The sequence below is a fragment of the Camelus bactrianus genome, chromosome 26 (genome assembly GCF_048773025.1).
Source record: "Camelus bactrianus isolate YW-2024 breed Bactrian camel chromosome 26, ASM4877302v1, whole genome shotgun sequence".
Classification (NCBI taxonomy): Eukaryota; Metazoa; Chordata; class Mammalia; order Artiodactyla; family Camelidae; genus Camelus; species Camelus bactrianus.
This window is the reverse complement of record NC_133564.1, coordinates 20,082,002-20,102,974: the sequence shown is the minus strand read 5'-3', so window position 1 is coordinate 20,102,974 and position 20,973 is coordinate 20,082,002. Positions and strand designations below refer to the sequence as shown.

Sequence of the window (20,973 nt, the reverse complement as noted above, 5' to 3'; positions counted from 1 at the left end):
CGGAGCTGCTGGCCGGCTCTCCCACAACTGCCTGCCACGGGGCCTGTCTGGGCTTCCATCCCTCGACCACTGGAGGGGACGGTCTCTGAGGCTGCCTTGTTCTCACTTTCTGGTTCTAGGTGCAGGGAGGAGACAGAGCCAGCAACAACCAGGGGAGACTTGGAGATCCACAGGTGTACCTACCAAGAGCGATCACAACTCAAGGAGATCAAATGGAAGACACACTGAGCTACGGGAAATCACGGTTTCGTTCGGATTAAGCATCTGGATTTCACCAAATGCCCCCACTCACTCTGTAATCTCTGTTCACATCGCTGAGCTGCCAGTAGTTATTAGGGAGGCCCATTCGCTTGTACTCTTCACCGAGATCGATCAGCATCCAGCCCTGCTCCCTTTCTTCTTTGTCCAGCTTGGGGTTGAATGAGAAGCAGTATAGCTCCTCATACTTCACTGCAAGAAAAGGGAGAATGAAGTCAAATCAAGCCAAGCCAAAGCCAGAACCAAATCTCCCCAAAAGCACGCTGTCTGGGCTGGAGAGGCCAGTCCAGCTCCTCGCCCCTCGGGACTCTCCCAGGGGTACCCCGTCTCTGTGGGTGGGGTCACCCACCCCCTCCCTGCAAGGACAAGATGACCTCAGGGTAACCAGACTCAACTTTGCAAAAGCTTCTTTCATTTTGGGAGCATGGCCTTCTCCATTTTGTGGGGTTTTTATAGTCGCTTTTGAAAGCAAATACATTTTTAGACCACATAAAATATGGCACTTAAAGATTAATTAAGAACATATGTATGCATTTATGATAGCTTAGACATGGAAGCAACTTAAGTGTCCATCAACAGATGAATGGATGAAGAAGATGTGGGGTATATATATATTAATTATATATACAATTAATATATTAATTATATTTAATATAATTAATATAATAATCTATATTAAGATATAATTATATAAATCATATATAGTAATATATTAATTATATAAATATATTTTTATATATACACTATGAAATACTACTCAGCCATTAAAAAGAATGAAATATTGCCACTGGAAGTAACATGGATAGAACTAGAGATTATCATACTAAGTGAAGTAAGTCAGAGAAAAACAAATGCTATATGATATCACATGTATGTGGAATCTAAAACAAAAAGTGACACAAATGAACTTATTTACAAAACAGAAATAGACTCACAGACATAGAAAATAAACTTATGGTTACCAAAGGGGAAAGGTGGGGGATAATTTAGGAATTTAGGATTAACAGATGCATACCACTATATATATATAACTGAATCACTTCGCTGGATACTTGAAACTAACGCAATATTGTAAATCAACTATAGTTCAATTTAAAGAAAAAAGGGGTGGTGAGGGGTAGGAAAATGTATGTATCCCTTAGAGATCCAGAACTCAATCTGTTTATGTACATCGAGCTTGGCATTTGGGATGGCCTCTCAGAGGTGGACAGAGGCCAGGCCACTGCCCTGTTTTGATGCTCACAATGTTAAAAAAGAAAGAACAAAACAGTTGAAAAAGCTATGGAATATATTTAAATGTTTGCCCTGAAAACATGTGAACTTTAACAACTACGTACATGTCATAGCTACATTGCTCATACAACACTGACAGGATTCACTAAGAAGTATCAGTTCATAGTACAGGGCACCCTGACGGTGAGGGACCAGTTGAAGGATGTCTGATGACAGACTTCTTTCAGTTCTGCCAGGATATCTTTGACTTTATGCATCACCTGCTACCCTTGTGAGGCCAGGCCCGGCTGCGACCCTCTACCCCCAGGAAGAGCTAGGATTTGGTGTTCTCGCCTGGCCCTGCCACGCTTAGGGAAGCAACTAGGCCAGTGCCATCCAACAGAAATATAATGTAGCCATATATGTCATTTAAAATGTCCTTGTAGTCACATTAAAATAGTAAAAAGAAACACTGTAATTCACTGTAACAATGTATTTAGTCCAATATATCCAAAAAAGTCACTTCAATCTAGGCAGAACGTGAAATATGTTAATGCTTTATGCATTTTGCTTTGTACTGTCTCTGAAATTCCATGTGTATTTCACACTGAACAGCACATCCTGGCTCAGACTAGCCACATACCAAGCCCTCGATGGCCACACGTGGCTCCTACTGGACAGTGCAAATCTAAGCACTTCTGGTGATAATAATTCCGGCTAATTCTCACTGAACTCTTGTTTCATTCCCGCTTCTGTTCTCACCAAACGTACTGACCCATCTAGCAGGCATCATGACAGGCCTCACTGCACAGATGAGAAATCTGAGGCAAAACGGGGTTCTGGGACATTCCCAGGGTCACACAGCCAGGACACGGGGAGTCAGGTGTGACTTAGGCAGTCTGGCCAGACAGGGCACGCTCGAACCACCACTCACACTGCTCCTGCAAGGCACCCCCTCACTTGTCTCCCCAGATGGGCCGGTTTTGTTTTGTTTTTTTCTGTCCTGGTTCCATCCCCCTCATCTTCCTGTTTTTTTCTCCAATAGGATTCTTCCTCCTCAGTCTTCTTAGACCATCCCATTTATTCCTTAATCTGTTGATGGCAGTTCCATGGTCCTAAACGTGTGCATGAAAGCTCAGTAAAGCATCTCACCACAGCAAGAGGCTGCAGTGACACACAGGCAGCCTAAGGTCAAAACCCAGTTTCGAGCTTCTTTTCATTACCAGTGAAATAACTCATCTACAAAGATGGTAAGTGTCATATTTTAGGTACCATACTTTTTGCATCAGATAACACTCTCTCTCATGAAAGAGAATCAAGATGCCGGGGTGGATCAATGAGAAAAGCTACGTTCTATTTCAGTCTCTCCTGATGTCACATTTCCAAACCTGAAAATAGAGCATACCACCGATTTCAATCAAAAAGAAAACTCGCACACACAGGGACATGCACACACGCAGTGTAGACACTTTCAGTAAAAACGGTTTCTTGCCATCTTAGCCAAATGGAGCAGACGGCACATAAAACGGACATCCTGTTCTGGGAATGGCTGGCTCGACACCGACATATGTTTTCCATCTCTCAGTGCCATTTTCATGACTCAGGCTTCTGATATCATAATGTTAACCGCAAATGCGATTTGTTTAGGATGCCAGAAGAATCTCTTGAGAAAGCCTCAGCTCCCTCAGTGAAAGAAGAGGAATGTGGGGCAATGACGGAAGGTAAGTTCCCTTTGTTAGATGCCTACAAACGAGTTTAAAGGCATAAGAAGAAAATGACTCCATGACTGCAGATAGTTTTCTGTGTATCGGCTCATTCTTGTTGCCCTCGGGAAGAAGTGAGGAAATGGTCCATAAATGAAAGCAAGAATAATCTGTTACCAACGTTAAGAAGATACTCTTGAATTGGGAGACACTAGAATGGGTTGCCACCGAAATGATAAAATTTTCCCTTTCAGTTATTTTTTAAGGAAAAGGGTGATCAACCATACCTTTGGCCCAATTTACATAAAATTCTACACGAGGGCAGAGAAACCCAGAGCTCAGTCTTGTTAATGTGGGTACGTCTCCTACCCAGACACCAGCCCAGGAGAAGCCCTCCGCTGAGGACAGACTCGTTCAAGAAATTTAAAAGCATCATTATCACAGATGTAAATCTTACTGAACATTTCCTATTCACATATTCTGCTCCCCTCAACTCCACCTCCGGCAAAATACACAGCAGAACGTTTAGTAATCGACGGGGGGGGGGGGGGGGGGGTAGTTAAAGCCAAGCACAACCAAAGCAGGGCTGGAATACCTCCAGTCTTTACAGCATCTGAACTGAGAGAAAACACTCATCTGCTTTGGGAAGGCCACATCCCTGCTGTTCCACCCACTCTTAAAACAGACATGCTAAGTGCTCCACCAGCTCCTCACATCACAGAGTATGAGCCATCACACCAAAATCAAATGGCCTTTCCTGCTAGTGACAGCGGGTGTCAACAGGAGGTGCCCTGAAGGCCTCGCCCCAGGAGCCTGTCACTAGGAGGGCACAGGAACTCCCCCAACAAGAAGCAAATACTCAGCACGCCTTTGGCCTGGGTGGGTGGGTGGGGGGTCAACTGAACGTGCACCTCTAATTTAAAAAAAAAAAGTTTTCAGAAAAGGTTACATGGAAATCATTCTCGTATTTGACTTTATGTACCTATTTAAATCATATATTGCCGAACAAGGGCAGACCTGGAGGTTTCTCTATTTGGAAAGAAAAATGACAATTTCTAAAACAGCACAATAGATTAAGAACAAGTAGCATCTTGGCCATGTTTCTAGGAAGGCCAGATCGGTGAGCGGGCAGCCCGCGCAGAGGCGCGCGCTGAGACTGACTCTGATCTCAGCACCACTGTTCACCGTGTGCGTCTTCCCACAGGGAAGCATGTGTCGCTGCAGTTGATTCGACACCTGCTGCTCTCCTCAACTCCTTCCCTCTCGGATAATCCCACTTCCTACTTCCTGGAGAGGATTTACACATTCAGGTAGAAACTGCCAACTTGGAACCACCAAGCCCACAAACGCCCTGCCGCTGCACCCAACCCCTGCTCCTTCTCTCCCACAAGAAAGGAAAGGGTGTTCACTTCACCAAATGAGAGAGCCCTTGGGTAGAACAAACCAATTAGGGAAAAGGAAAAATAACTGAGCTTGCTTCCCAGGTATTAGGTTAAAGGTTATGGAAACAGAATATTTAGGGGAAAAAAACATAGGGGAAGCCTCTCTTGGTATAGGCTAACTGGGAGAAATGAAAGGTAATTTACACTAAAATCATAAGTACTTTAAAAATCGAAAGGAGGCTTGTAATAACCAATGTAAACCCCGAATAATACAATTACATTATTGACTGTTATGCAAATTTTTTAAAAATTAAAAAAAAAACAACAAAACCTAAATGTGAAACAGCATCAGTAGCGTGTGAAGTAAGGGCAGGAAAAGTCACCAGCAGTCTTGGAAGGACACAGCCTTGTGGGGTTTTCAGAACCCAAAGTAACAAAAGTCAAATTGCTCTAAGCGCTCTAATTCATTCACGCAACTTAAAATAAATGTAGCTGGAAAACCATTTAAAGAGGGGTGAGATGACAACACAGCTATTACTGGATTTTGCATATTTAAAATAAAAATGAGACCTTTCTTGTCTATTTTCAACAAACAAGCGCTCGAATTAAACATTAGGACGGTGGAAGCTAACACTTAGTAGAAAAGCGGACCAGAGATTAGTCTCAGCAATAAAATGGAAACTTACTGCAAAAACTGCTTCAGCGGCAATGACTTAGATAAAAACTGTAAAGAGCTGAATTAAGCAAATGAGACTACAACAATCGGGAGATTTTTAAAATCATATTAAATATGCAGAAGAGTCAGGGACTAAGATGTCCTAAAAATGCTGTAATTTAGGAAAAGTGGGAAAACAAACAAAAGAGATGGTTTAAATATTAAAGGGCCCACAAACACTGCAGAGGGAAAGATAATTGATACAAAAATAAACAGCAGGAGGCAAATTAGAGGGAGGAGAAAAGAAAGAACATGGGAAAATGGAAGGCCTCTGAGAAACAGGGGTCTTCCAATCAGAAAAATGCAGAACCTTATTAAGTATATCAGATCTACGAGGTTGATTTGTTTTCCCATTTGGGCCACACCCCTCTTTTAACTTCTTTCTTTAGGAAGAATTCCAAAGCTTACTGGATTTGGCTACATTCTTTTTTGTTGGGCTCTTTTCTAGTCCATGACCAAATTCTTACCCGTCTGAATTCACATGAAAGGCAAACCAAGAAAATCTCAACAAATTTTTTTAGTCATTTGATTTATCCTTGTCCCAGAAATTGTAATTCGGTGAAGAGAGAATCCTGAGAGCTTTGGAAATAATGCCTTCACAGGTCTTGACTTCAATGGGCTCCCAAACATTTCTTCTTTCATTTAAAAAGAAAAAAATATGTGTCCTCCAGAGGACCTTGGAGTTAGCTGTGTCCACAAGGGGAGCTGAAAATACCTGATTGGTGCTGGTGACCAACCACAATAACCACAGAGATCGATTCTGCGCTGCTCGAGTTCAGAGTCACTTCCCCACCACACACACATACACACATACACGTATTCCTCTTCTGATATATCTTAAGGGGGTTGCGGGTGAAGGACCAATCTGTAAAAGCCCCTGGGAAGGTCTGATAAGCCACCACACCCCCAGCTGAGACCCTCCCCCTAACCTGTCCCCACCTCCACCCAGATTCAAAACCCTGCTCCCAGGTCACAGGCTGCAACTGGTCCTAATTTTAGAGTTGCCTTTAACATTAAACTGTGAAGCTGCCTGGATTCTACCTCCTCTCCCCACACTTATGAAAGCACTATGCTCTATAGAATGCCAATGTTTTACAGTGCTGGTAGCTTTTTAAAAATCTTCTAAAGTAATGGCTTTAATTCAACTAATTGTTATGGTTTCGTTCTTTGGTCTCTGACTGTGGCTAATACGGAACTCCCAAAACTTCATCTTTAAGCAAAAGTGTGTATTTCTGAAAGTAGGGGAACATAGTGATTTTCCTCCCGGGCGACCCTCCGGTGTGAATCTGGGTGCTGGCTGTCATCAGGGGCCAGAGCCGGCACAGACTCTGTGACTCGCTGTTCCAGCGGCTCGGCTGTCTCCCAGGTCTCTGGGCTGTTCCTAAATCCCATTAATCCGGTCAGAGCACACTTATCACCCAGGACATCCATTAATCAGTGACACAGAAACTGCTGGCGCACAACTGCCCTCATGTTCTCCGCTGCAGGCAACCCAACGTACATCTTCCCAGAACTCCTGTTCCAATTATAGTGTGCCCTCCAAAAAGTTCAACTGCTCTTCTGGCTAACTCTGCAGTTCTTTTCAACATACTGAGATGAAACAGCCTCGAAGGGACGACTTGAAAGGGGAGCAAAGTCAAGTCAAAAGGATGGGATTCTGACAGTTCCCTGGCATCCTCTCCATCATGTAACTTTAGCTCTGAGACAGACGATCGGGTTGTAGCTTAAGAATCTGAGGACCAACCAAATGCCTCGGGGAGCTTACAAACCAACTTCTTGTCCTGAATCAAAAAGCATTCCACAAAGAAAGTATATGCACAGGTCCTGCTTCCCATGTCAATGACTTCTGGGTAAACACCAGCAAGGATGTTACTGTTATATAACCAATCTCTGCTGTGCACTCCCCTAACACTTAAATGTATATTTCTTTTAAGCAAAAGAACGTCACAATTCACACAAGACACACAGACATGAAACACATGTGTCAAATTCCTTAGATTTACAGCATAGTGAGCTACAAACTTCTTAGATTTACAGCCTAATAAGCTATAAATCTGAAGACCCTAAGATGACAGATGTAACAAGAGGAGAACTGATAACATGTATTTTTCAAATCAGCCGAACATCCTTCCCACAACACTTAAGGAGGTTTTGTTTAGGAGAATCCAGGCATACAAACCGCCAATACTCACGGACACTAACAAAGGTCTAGTTATACCAACCTTGGGAAATACATATTACTATAAAAAGCAACAGAAACCAAATTTAAAAGCCCCCAGATGGGGGAAACTGCACCAGCCCTGTTTGGTATCGATGTTTTCCATACAAAACAATCTGGAGATTTTTGTCTTAGGCCTCAATCAAGGTGGCTGGATTACCACAGTATGAGTAGGGCATACTTTTAAGATGATTTCACCCTGAAAGTGTAACTCCCTCCCAGATAAGGGGAATCCTATGAACCCTGAAAGAAGCTCACAGCCCCAGCCGTATTTCCCCTGAGAGTGGGCCCCTGTGGAAGGTCGCGCCGCCCTGCCCTACCTGGCCTTGCTAGGCGGACGAGGGAGAGGTAGACGTCGTGGCAGTCCCTTTCCTGGGGGATGATGAGTTGCAAGAGCTGAAAGTTCTTGCAGCGGATAAGCAGAGGGCACCCAGTAGCGGTTGTAGCCTGTTTCTCGATGGTGGAAATCTGACTGTGAAGAATCTACAACCGAAAGTTAACGTGGATAAGCCCAAGCACAAATAGCAGATAAACACGACAAAAAGTAACACAGGTCTCTGAGCCACACACAGACAAGAAACACGCCCTGACCTTCAGCTGGCTTGCACTCGGGTGACAGGAAATGAGATGTCTGGGGAAAGAACCAACTGTCTGAATTCATCATTTTCTTTTTCAATACCTGGCTTTCTGATATCCAAGCTAATTATACGAAGCAAACTGTTCAGCATGTAATTCTGCACAGATCCAGGTAAGGGAACGTTTGGGGAGTCAAATGCTGACATGCTCTGGAGAGCTAAAATTAAATAAGGTCATGAGAAGTTTGTAAAATAAACCCTGCAATCAACAAAAGCTAGAGACGGCTCCGCTGGGAAGTGCCACCATGCTCCTTAATTCCACATGGAATGCTCAAGTTCAATAGCAACTTGAGATTTTTGTTTTCTGAGCCCTTGGTGGTCAGGCAGGCTGCAGAAGGGATTTATTTTAAAGGCAATCATGCTCAAGGGCTCTGGCATTTCTGAGGGTCTCTGCTCAGCCCTCAGTGGCAGCACGTCGCTCTTTAAATTCCTCTCCACTAAGCAGTTCCTGCCACCTTCTGCTGAAACCCTAATGTCCACAAGGTAGAAAAGAGGCAGAGTCAGGGGTTCGGGTACTGGCCGTGAGGTCCTGGCTGGGTGGCTGTATTAAATGAGAGCCGTTGAATGGTCTCACTGCGATGGAGCAGAAATACCTGGAGATGAGCCTCTTCCCTAGGTTTTTGTTTCCTTTTTCCTTTTTTAAATTATGAGAAAACTACAGATAACATAATGAAATGACTAAATGGCCTGCCTGCCAAGCTCCTACAAACAAAGTGGATTGCAAATAGGGCGCTATGTAGACGCCGTGCCTGGTACATTCACATCATCGAATCCGTACTTGACAGCCAGGACAGGAAGCCCTCGTATCTCTGGCTATTTCTATGTCTATCTTTACAATGTTCAGATAATTAGTGCTTAAAATGAGTAAACAGATCAAGTGGATGTGACTCTGTACAGAAAAAGGCAAGGCTCACATTCCAAAAAAAGAGTCCTCTGAACACCCACACACCAAAATCCCACCCTCCTCACCCTGCAGACAAACAAAAGAACAGAGGGTCAGAACTTGTTACTTCAAACAATGGAAAACACATAAAGCCAAAAATAAGGAATGCATACCCAGGTTTCTTTTCTTGTGTCAGGTGCATTTTCCACAAATATGACATGGGTAGCCGTCAGATACAAAGTACCGAGGGCTGCTTTTTTAGAAGAGATTCGATCTACCAAGCGGACATTTTCGACCTAGAGAAATCAGTTCGACAGGGTTACCATGAAGCCAAGAGCGATTCACACAAGAAAAAAACAATGAGTAGGTAATCTCGTGCTTAATCTAAAATATGATTTTGAAAATTCTCCCAGTAATAAAAAAGCAAAACTTGCCCCTTTAAGGTAATTCGATCTCAGAATGATTCTATCAAAACATACAAATTCACCAATTCCTTAAATACAATCTTAACTGTACCATAAAAGATTTATAGACCCTATTCTTTAAAAACACCCTTTCTGTGTTTTAAATAGGTCAACTTTTACCTCACTATAATTACATAATTCTAATTTAAGGCAGCAGGTATACACATGAGAGTTCTGAGTTTCCACAATAACTGTATATGAACTGCAACCTATTAAAAAGAAAATTATGTATTTTCCTATGTGTTTCTTAGTCATAGAAATGGCCCCAAAGCTGTTTGATTCCATATAAACTAGGAGAAAATGCAAATTTACATGTAGGAGTAAAAAGTATCAGAGAAATACTCTGCATGCTTACCAGGAAAACCTACCCAATTAAGATGCTAATGTTTGTAATAAAATCTTTCTAATAAATAGAACTTCCACCTCTGACCTAAAACTCAAACTGTTGGAAGAGACCTCTGGAAACAATAATTATCAAGCCTACGCCTCTGAGATGTAGAGCAATTTGGAGAATACATGCACTGGGACCATTCCAATATGAAAAGTAAAAGAAGTGACAATTCTTGTCATATGAACAACTTGGAATTGGTGTATCAATGCTTTAATATTTCTTATATTTTATCTGCTATAATTGTTTTGTTAAAAAGATTGGCATTTTTTTAAAATAAAAGCCTATTTGTGCCACATTTGTCAGATGAAATCATCAGCTTATGATGATATCGAATAATCAGGAAGCTTTCAACATACAAATTATTTAGTATTTGAAACAAAGACACTTCTTTATACAGAAACAATTCTTTAATAAGTCTTTCATTTTTTGTGCAGTTATAGATCTGGTCAATGTTACTACTTTTTACTTAATCTCATTTTGACATTTATTTTCTTTTCAGATTATCTTATTGCTAATTTTCAAATTCTTACAATCTTTTAATTCTTGTCTGTGAGTAAATCTCTCCCCTCATCCCTTCTCGCCTAATATTGTGAATTATGTTCTTACTTTTTGTAATTTCATAGGCAAAGGTTTTTCTTCAAAGTAACAGATCCTGGATTTATCAACTTGATGTTTCTCTTTTCTAAATGTTAATTTCTGCTTGTGTTTCTTAATAAATGTTTTAACATGCTTTCTGTGGGTATGCCCTATCTATGCTTTTTGTTTCTTTGTTCATTACTAAATTCTCAGGTTGAATAGCTCATTAATTCTCATTCTTTTTGATTAATAACAAGCTTTAAGTCCAATCATTTTCCTCCAAGTAAATCTTTGGCTGCATCTTTTTTTTTTCTTTCTTTCTTCTTTGGCTGCATCTTACAAGTTTTGTTTGTAGTATTATCATTCTTCTTACTTTCCTGGTGGTTTATAACTGCAGTTTTTATATCTCCTTTGACCCAAGAGTTTTTAAAGAGATTATCCTTCGATTCTCAAGTGACTGGATTATTTTATTTCAACTTTAGTCATTAAATATTCTGTTTTGAACTACAAGGTATTATGGGAGAGACTTGTGGAAGGAGAAAAGCAAGAAGATACATTATTTTTAGAACATTTCTATGGGGGAAAACGTGCCTAGACAAATTAACTGGGGTCCAGGGGTGATATACCAGGTAGCAATATCTAAAAATGGAACATAAATAATTTTCTCTGCATGTAGGACCAATGAAACAAAATCTTACTGGGTTCACTATATCGAACACAGATAATATTTCAAGGCCAAAATATTTAGTATAGATTACTCTCCCTACAGAAGTGAAGAAAGCCATACCACTTAGATTATTTTTAGAAAACCTCAGTGGAACAGAAGAAGGTTCACAGATACTGGTAGATTAGAACACTTAATGAGATTTTTCCATGTCTTTTTGTTAACTTTGGACACTGCTGCAGGAAAATTACATTTCAAGATTTGGCAATGGTTCTCACAGGTCTCACAGCTGTCCAAAGTAATTCTGAAGTAGGAGGAAATAAGAAATAAAAAACAAGGAGGGAAACACCAAGAGCATGATTTCCCAGCGATGTAATAAAAGAAGTGAGTAATAACAATTAAAGTTCTGCTGTCTGAGAAATTCTGTGAAGACAGAAAGCACTGGTCAGGGCCCACGGTACGGTTTACCCTGAGACAGCCAGAACGTTCCTGACAGTGATGCTGGAGGCAGTCAATTCTAGACAAAAGTTTGGAATGAATCTCAAGAGTTCTGGGGCCACCATGAAGACCCACTGGTTCAATAACTCTGCCTCGCTGTTCGCCTAACTTAACTCCAGATCACCTGCGCATACGGTGAACTCTGGTAATACCTCTTTCATTCTTGGAGACAGATGACTCTTAGGAAGCTACCAGCTTCTAAAAACAAAGTAATTGCAACTCATTTGCCTGTTCCTTTGTACACCGTGCTGAAGACGTACTCGGTATCCATGCTCTGCCAACGGCAGTTCATCTCCGCAAAAGATATTACAATATGTCACTAACTCTTTGCGTACATTTTTCACATCCTGACATTCCCCAAAATGGAATGCCTCTTATGATTAATGTGGTAAGAAGCCACTGTGCCCTTTAATTGGCAGCATTTTTTTTTCTTTCTTTGTGATACATAAAATCTTGGAGCATCTTATAATCCCTGAGGGCTCAGATTTCCTGAAATGCAGTTAAGTGTTTAGCCACTGGCATGTAAATAATATTTGAAATCGTGGGACTGTAAGAGGTTACCTTGTAGCATGTAGGCTGAGAAGAGGAGAGATCTGAGGAAATCCCGTTTCAGGCTCTGATGGAAGAGGAGGCATGAGAAAAGCAAGCCAGGGAGGACCGGCTAGTCAGGAGGCAGATCAGGGCCAGTGCGCAGAGGGATAGGGGAGACAGCACAAGAGAGGCGGGAACAGAAAAGGACCCCTGGACTCAGTGGCGTGGAAGACCTCAGCGGGAGTGGTCATGGGGGCGCTGGGACCGGAAGCCACTACCACAACGGCTGGAGGAGTGCACTCAGCAGAGCTGAGAGAGCAGATTGTACTCTTTGTGGAGGAGAGGGAGAAGCCAGAGGAGGTGGCCTGACCACCCAGACTCCACCCCAGAGCCAGCAAAAGACCAAAACATGCCAAGAGCTTTCCAGAAGCAGCTGGGACATCGAGACAAAGCAGCCTATTCACATGGCCAGTGAAGGGGCATCTCATGCTGTGACGCACACAGGAAATGAAAGGGCTCCCATCAGGGGGCCTCCATGAGAAACATGGTTTAAAGGGTTAGAAAAAGGAGGTGAGGGTCACTGGGCAAGGATCTGTTTACCCTGCTTACACTGAAGTCTCCCCCGTCCTGTGAAGCTTTCTTCCCCAGCTTTCAAAACTGGTCTTTGTAAAAGTTATGAAACATGCACTTACGTGTGCAGTGTTTAAAGATTCAGAAATACTGAAGGAAGGAAAGAAAATCACCCCTAGTCCCAGAATCCAAACACAGGCACTGTGAACCCTTTGGTGTATTTTAGAAAATATTTATACTTCATTTTAAACATTTTCTGATTAGGTGGTGAAGTGCCAAGAGAAAGAAACCCAGGGGTGGGAGAGGAAAAAATCTAATCTCAGCCTTTTGCTTTACTGAATCTTTTCTTTTGCCCCCAGTCTTCGGGAGAGCAGGCTGTATACTGTAATGCCTTGATGAGTGGGAGCGGGGCTGTGTAAGTAAGAGGCGGGTTTCCATTCAGCAGAGCTGAGTCATGGGATGGAGACGCATAAATGAATGGTGAAACAATCTGTAACCTGAACTAATTCAATGGGAGCTGAAGATCACGCAAGAGGAGACTGCGAACATTACCAAAACAATAATGATGAAAATGACAACAAATGTTTTTAGAGCACTCACTCTCTGCCACGCACTGTGCTGTTTCTCTGCACATCTGACCTCGGTTAATCCCCACAACAACCCCGTGAGCCAGGTCCTCACTAACCCCCATTTCACAGTTATGTTGAGAGACCCAACAGATTTCCCCAGATAAGAGCACATGGTGAGGCTCGGCCTGGATCTGAGGTCCACCCAGCTCCAAAGCCCAAGCTCGTGGGTCACCAAGGCTGTGGACTCCGGTGAATGCCTCATTCTAGTTCTGTTACTCAAAATGAATATGTTGAGGACAACCAGCTAGCAATTATTTTAAGCAAGTTTATATATGAATTAGTATTTGAAAATGAAATGTGTTAAGACAAAATTATACTGTAAAACTATATTCACAAACCATAATCAGAATACTCTTCTTTGAGATAAACCCAAAGACAGCCTGGGAATGGGACACAGGAACCCAAATGTTGGCACTAGGAGACATTCAGGATTGTCAGACCCAAAAGAAAGAACACTGAACATCCAATTCCACTCAACAAAATGCCTTTGTGTGGGACGGTGTCAGGTTCTGGGGTGAAGAATGAAAGGGTGAGTAAGATGGAATCTTTGTCCATCCTGAAGAATCTTACAGACTCAATGAAAAAGACTGTGTCCCAGTTTAACGGCCTTTTCACTCCCCTTCCTGCTCTGCTGGGGTTAGACAGAGGGAAAAAAGGTTTCTTCAGCCTTTCTAGGCCAAGGCTAAAAGGCTTCGGTGAGAACACGGGGCCGCACCACGGCACTGCCAGGCTGGAGACAGGACACCCTGGCCCCGGAACACAAGCCCGGCTGGGTCCTCCCCTCCCACTGGGAATCAGGAGGCCCCTGAAACCGCCGGAGACCAGCGTCTTTTCAACACCTCTCCATCGCACCACCACCTAATTTCAATCTTAATGGAACACAGGCCTCTCCTTTCTACTCTGCAGGTCGAATCCTGGATCAGTGAATATTTTTGGACTCTAGAATTCTCTCTACCTGGAAAAGAAAAGCTTCTCTGGAGGACAGAGTCCAAAGTGCAGGGTAGGGTTACCTTTTATCAAAAAAATAAATAAATAAATAAAATAGAAAGAAAGAAAGAAAATGAATGGCACCGGCCATGGTTTTGCTTGGGCCGAAGACCGAGTCCTCAAAACCGAATGACTTACTTAGAAGGTCACTGCCCATCATCTGGGGGAAGAGACCAGAGGTTGCTGAACAGGGAGAAATCAAAATGTCTGCAGCAGCCAAAACCGAAGACAAGTTTATGTTCTAATCTAAGAAAAGCAACTAGACAAATAGTTTGTCGTGCTAAATTTGGTATCATGACATTTTCTAACTCCAGCAACATGAAAAGTCAAGTATTTGCGAGTCAGGAGGCCTGGGCTCTGGTTCTGGTTCTGGTTGTGAAATGGAACTGCTGGGCACAGGCAGCTGAGCGGCTCTCTCTGGGCTCTGATTTCTATAAAGGACCGAAAGGTGTTTGTCCAAGGCCTCTCCACACTGTCGCGGCGGCCGCGGTGTAACCCGGTGGGGGGGCTTTAGCGAGAGGCTAGGAAGCACACAGAACAGCAACCATGAAAGCGCACACAACGATGACCCAGTAGGAAATCTCAGCCACTCAGTACCACGGCTGGCCAATGAAACCCTTGTGATATCCCAAGGAAAGGACGCGCCAGGCTCGGCAACAACGGACGCCACTGCCCTCTCTGAACCGGCCCAGAGGCTGTGCTGCGACCCAGTGCCAGGGCCAAGCCTGGAGGCACGGCTGCTCCGCCACAGCTGGCTCTTCCTCGGTCTCCAGGCTCCCTCCCCAGCCAAGACTGTCCCCTCTTCCCTCCCATGGTTGGAAGAGTATGAGGCAATGCTGCTGAGAATCTGGGAGTACCTGGCAAGCTGTCCTGAGTCACTTCTACCTGTGATAACTAGGTATTATTTGGTTTTAAACCTGCATGAATGAAGCATCTCACTATACTGCTTGAAAGAAAGTATTCGGGTTGCCCTTCTTTAAGAAATGACATTAGACTACATTTTTTGCAAGAATTACCCTTCATCTTAAGGCTCGTAAAATCTTTTAGGATAAAAACATAAGGCGAAATGTAAGTTGACATCAAAATGCCAATCTGGTTTCTGAAAACACAGTATTTTGCAGTCTCTCCATCTAGTCATCCATCTATTTTTTTTGACAGTCTTTAATGGCAATACTTAAGCTACATGGCACACGGAGCAATCTGGCTTCTCACGCCCACCAGTGAATGCCCACACCACTGGGCAGGAAGTGGCTAAGGGACAAGGAGGAGCTTACAGAAACCACACTTGAGGCCATGACAATGAAAACCTAGGACAGGCAGAGCCCGTTTTTCCTAAAATGTTCTTCCGTCGTCAGCAGAACACATCATAGGGGCCACAAAGCACGGAGGCGTACCCCACGAAAAGGCGCGTCAGTAACTGCCATTTACAACGCACGGCAGCTACGACAGGTCCGTCACACGGCGCAGCCGTTAGCACTGGGGTCGGTGGGGGAGCGAGGAGGGCTCCCCCAGGCAGGAGGGCTCCACAGTCTCTCTCAGGGGGCTGTTCTGGCTTCAAGCAGTGCCCACTCCCTCGCCCAGTAACTACTGAGACTCACAGTCAGGCTAGTCTAGGACTAATTTTCCAGAAAAGCTGCTGGTAAAGAAGGAAGCACAGTTGAGGAAGATTCCTTTCAACCTCTCCCTTAAGCAGAAGGGGCAAAGGAAGGAATGGTAATAGTAACACTCGTGAGCAGCTGCGGAGTGCTGGGTGTTGTACAAAGCGTCGTCCATCCACTAGGTCTGACCCTGGCTGGGGGGCAGACACGGTTTCCCATTTAACAAGTAATGACATACAAGTGCATGCCAAGGTCCCGCAGCCAGGAAGTGGCAGCACCAGGTTTCAGACCCCCACATCCGTTTCCCAAGAACCGTCTCATGCTTCACCCCTTCAGTCCAGGCCTAATACTGTAAATTAACGGCTCAAAAGCCCAGCCTCCATTTTCCCTAAAATTGCAACTGGAGACTTACATAGTTAACAAGTAAGAAGTATCTGGCTACAGCTAAAGCAATGGTAATTCGGTGTAGGGCATTAAGTTAAAGTGGCCACATTAACCCCCTGCCCATTCACTCCGTCTGGTCTGGAGGGAGGACCCCGGGGACTGAGGTGGCTGGAGAGCCTGGTTCCGGGTGGCCCCAGGATCAGCTGGACGGAGTCTCGCCACGTGCCCTGGCCAGGTCCACATCATAAGGTGCAGTGACCTCCTGCAGCAGCGGGAGGACCATTTCAGGAATCAAGTTGCACGTCTCCTAACCAAGCACGCATTAATTATAGAAACGCTTTATTTATGGAAAGTGTCCCTGGGTTGCTAAGTAGGGTGCTCCTGGACAATGAATGATTCCACCTACGAGTAACTGCATGTGTGAGAGAAAAAGAAAAAAGTGTCCACATCTGTAGTTACGAATAAACAGTGATTACTGACAGATCAGGAACAGCGACTTTAGAGATTTCATTCTTGCTCCCACTGAATGCTCACCTCGTGCCTGTGACTTCATTTCCCCTGTTCAAGTAGTGATCACGACAGTTTGCCGGCAAGATGGGCCACTCAATTACAGTTGCAAAATCTTTTGACAAAGAAAAAGTGAAGCAACAAAAAATTCTTCAGACCATTGAGAATTGTTATAACCTCTTAACAGTAGTGGGGAAAAAAGCATTTGATTTTCCAATTTAAAAAGAAGTATTTTCAATACTGTATATTTGAACGTTGCTAAGAGAGTAGACACTAAAAGTTCTCATCACAAGGAAAAAAAAACTGTTAACTGTGTGAGGTGATGTTAATTAATACTGTGATAATCATTTTGCAATATATACATACATCAAATCATTATGCTGCACACCTTAAATACAATTTCTATGCCAATTATCTCAATAAAACCAGAAAAATAAAATCATATAGTAAAATGTTTCATAATAAATTCATTTGTAAAAAATTTTTATCTAAAAAAATTAAAAGATGCACTTCTTTCCTAGTTGCATGAAGTTCCTTAAATACATAAAAGTGGGTAGGCATGAAGCTTCAGCAGCTTTCCAATCCAGCCATTCGGCAGGAAAATCAGAAACACCAAATTCTTCTCCCAAAAGGCATATTTAATCTGTTTAAAACTTACAAAACTAATGAAAGTCTTTTCCCAGGACCATTTTATTCAGAGGTCAGATATTGGAGAACTGAGGGAAAAGCAAAAATCACAAAGCACAATCCAAGAAAATACATGGCATGTAACCAGAAGAACACTCAGACTCTCTGCCCTTCATAAAATCCGGATCTTTGATACAACACAGAGAGAGACACTGGTGGGATACACACACTCAGACTGCATGAAAATAATCCTATTTTCAAGCTGCCTGAAAAATTAACTCTTTTAAAAATGCATCCTGCTAGGAAGCTAAATTATTTTCTAAAACACAGTCAATGCAGCTGGATATAACACAAAGCAAGGCACCTAATAAAAACCTGAGACAGCTGCCATCCAGCAGTTTAAGTCCTTTTAATTAAATTAATGTATTAATTAATGCGATTAATTTGTTGGGTATCTGTTCTGTGGCCGGGACCCAGACCAGTTATCCACAGGCTCCCAGTGATTAATACTGCCACAGACTATCTGATTGCACCTCTGTGTATCAGGACCCTTCCAGGAGCAAGAGACAGAAATCTCAACTTCACATGGCCCTTCAGTGGAAAGGGATTTCAATGAAGCATTTATCCTTGACGATCGGTGGTGGGGCTGGCTTCAGACTGGCTAGGGGTCCAAACCGCCCAGGTCCTCCCCTCATCTCTCAGCGGGGCCCCTTCTCTGCTCACGATGGTTCCAGAAACCCAGCCTCGCCAGCTGCTTGCCCCGCAGCCAAGCATTTTTACTGCATTTCACTGGGTCACACCCTTATCCTTACACCAGTCAGGGTGGCCACAGAAAGGACATGATGAGTGGCTGGACGTGAGCCACACCAAACACACACGGACTGTGGGCAGAGCAGGTGTGGGCCCTCGGAGGAGCCAGGGAGGAGGGCAGAGAGCAGCCACGGCACATGACTACCACACAGTCTGCTCCCAGGTGGTCACTCAGCAGACGTCCCAACACACAGCTCTGCCCCGTCGCTCAGAGACTCAGCGGTTCCCAGTGCTGTGGGTCAGGGCCTCCCACAGCCTGGTCCCGCCCTCCCTTTTCAGCAGGCTCCTTCCCTAATGACCCATATCGCCAATATTATATAATAATAGAGGCCACTGATATTTTCCAAAGACACACGAGCTACCAGAATCTGTGCTTGTGAAGATAACCCTTCATTCTGTTTCTTCCTCCACCACCAACAACTGGCCCACATCTTTAACCTTACCTCCTTAAGCACCAACTTCTGGGCAGAACCAGTTTCAGCCAGGTTAACTGAAGTAGGCGATTTGGAAAGACTAAAACCCAGTTTGAAATAGACTCATAATTCAAGGAGATATTGGGTAGATATGGGTAGATACTGGTAGAAAAGTTCATTCCAGTTATCTTGATCTAATTTTCAAAAGTAAGAGGTAAAAGAATGAATGGGTTTATCCAGATTCCTCTGTTGTACTGACTGTACAAAAAGACATTTAAAATAAAGATCCTGAAACTATAGCATGTCAGGAGGATTTTTCACGTGTCAGCTTTCACAGTAAAGAATCTACGTATTTCCCCAATTTGCTGAAAAATCTAAGACCTTCCTCCACACAGGAAATACGGTACTTGATACACATATCTCTATAGATTTCTGAGCCACCTACAAATCTCCAAATAATTCCAATAAATAAGATTATATTCTGTGAAAAATATAAGGCAGGTGAAATTTGCTTTAAAAGAAGAAAAAAAGTCAATCAACTTTCCTATAGAGAATGATGTTTTTATGCAGCTCAAGTCAAGGTGAAGGAAGTATCTTTATTTCAGACAGCCTTGCACGCCTATCAGTGGGCAGGATGTTGAGTTCCACCCACCTATACAGTTGTTAAAACAGTAGATCTGACTGACATTTAACTAAATTCTAAAAATTCCCTGAGGGGGATAATAGAGCTAAAATAGTGACACAGACCCGAGCTACTTAAGAAATGGGAGCGCTCGCAATTCTTGGAAAAGGCAGAGAAAAGAAAAGGGAGCCTGTGTTTGCCCAGGGGAAACTGTGAGCGCTGTGCCAGCGGCCAAGCCCATAAATACAGAGCCAGGCACTTGCAAGTTCTACTCAGGGCCCGTATAATTTATTTTGGTAGGATGACCCTGGATGTGTAGGCTTAACAGAACATGCACAGCTGAACAAGAGGACCGTCCCAGGATTTATTTCAACACCACCTTAAAATAACCTCAACCAAAAATACCATTTTCCAACAAGTATAAATAAGAGAAAAAAGAGGAAGAAAGAAATTAAGAGCAAAGTAAGTGAAGAACAGGAGCTGGGCCCATGGCGACCCAAAGAGCAAACGTACGGATACCCACTAAAGACAGCGGGCGGACAAACAACAGTCGCTTTGAAACATAAAACAGTATTAGGGGAATAAGCCCTTGCGAGGAAGCAATATAGAAAGTCAAAGGCTTATCTGATGAGGATGATGATCTTCCCCTAAAAATATTCCTAAAATTCTAAAGTGCTTCTGAAGTTGACAGTTCTGACAAAGGTGCTGCCAGCAAAGGACGGAACCGCCTACCTGTATAGCTCTTTGGGGAAACAGCTTTCCAAGGGCAGGCTGTGCCAGACGGGCCTAACTGCGGATGCAGGGAGAGGAGACGGCCAGGGCACGAGGGGTAGCCAGGTCGCGCACCCCCACACCCCACCCTTGCTGAGCATCGGCGCCTGGAGGAGGGCCCGGGCACCCAGGGCCAGGCCAGGCTCCAGCTCCCGACACATTCCCAGGCCTCGCCCCTGGGCTCTGAGCCCGGAGGACAGACTCCATAACCAGCACCACATTTTCTCCTTCCCCTCTTTCAGGACGCCCCCGGGAGCCCACGGTCCCCACTCTGGGAGATGAGCACAGAGTAGAAGGCAGTGCAGACACAAAGACGTGGACAGCTCTCGGGGGCCCAGTAAGAAAGCGGCACAACTCCCCAGTCACAAGGAGCCTGGAGCTTCCCTGGGCAAGAGGACATCAACCCCCAGCCCGGCACGTCCCCTCTACACCTGAGACCTGCCTCCTAAACTCCCGCCTTCCTCCACCCTCCCAGTCCCCAGGGACCATCCTCTCTCCTTGGAATTGCTGCGACAGCACCAGCCGTTACCATTTACTTCCCCTTTACCCCACACAGCCGCATTACACGCTCCTTTTACTGAGCCACTCTGTTTCCAAATATGTATATTCTCAAGGAAGGCACCACTGCTTTTATTTCCAACATTCCTTGCGACACCTCCAACAATGTAGACCCACAGTTGCATTTAAACTCTGGGAAGAAAGGAAAAGGAGATGCAGTCCTTGGCTTACTGGCATCCTGAAACGAGAGACCATTACAATGATTTCAGAGCAATGCAGCAGCCCTCATGGGAGGATCCTTAAGGACAGGCACTGTGTTTTCATCATCTTTGTCCCCTAATACCTAGCACATGCAGGTGCTAACATATTTGTCCAGTGACTAAAAATCAACAGCACTATGGTAAAAACAAAATATGTGAGGGCTTGT

At 43.9% G+C, this 20,973-nt stretch overlaps 1 protein-coding gene across 4 annotated transcripts in view; it reads right to left on the bottom strand.

Moving 5' to 3' along the window:
* Positions 1 to 20,973, bottom strand: part of MTMR7 (myotubularin related protein 7) — a 131,738-nt gene that overhangs the window by 46,367 nt on the left and 64,398 nt on the right. For 2 of the 4 annotated variants that reach the window (XM_074353500.1, XM_074353499.1), the window contains exons 2-4: positions 9,180 to 9,302; positions 7,809 to 7,971; positions 293 to 450 (exon numbers count right to left, since the gene is read on the bottom strand). In XM_074353500.1, the coding sequence (XP_074209601.1) occupies positions 293 to 450; positions 7,809 to 7,971; positions 9,180 to 9,302 (444 nt within the window). The remainder of the gene's footprint in view (positions 1 to 292; positions 451 to 7,808; positions 7,972 to 9,179; positions 9,303 to 20,973) is intronic. The other 2 variants (XM_074353502.1, XM_074353501.1) reach the window with 1 other exon arrangement.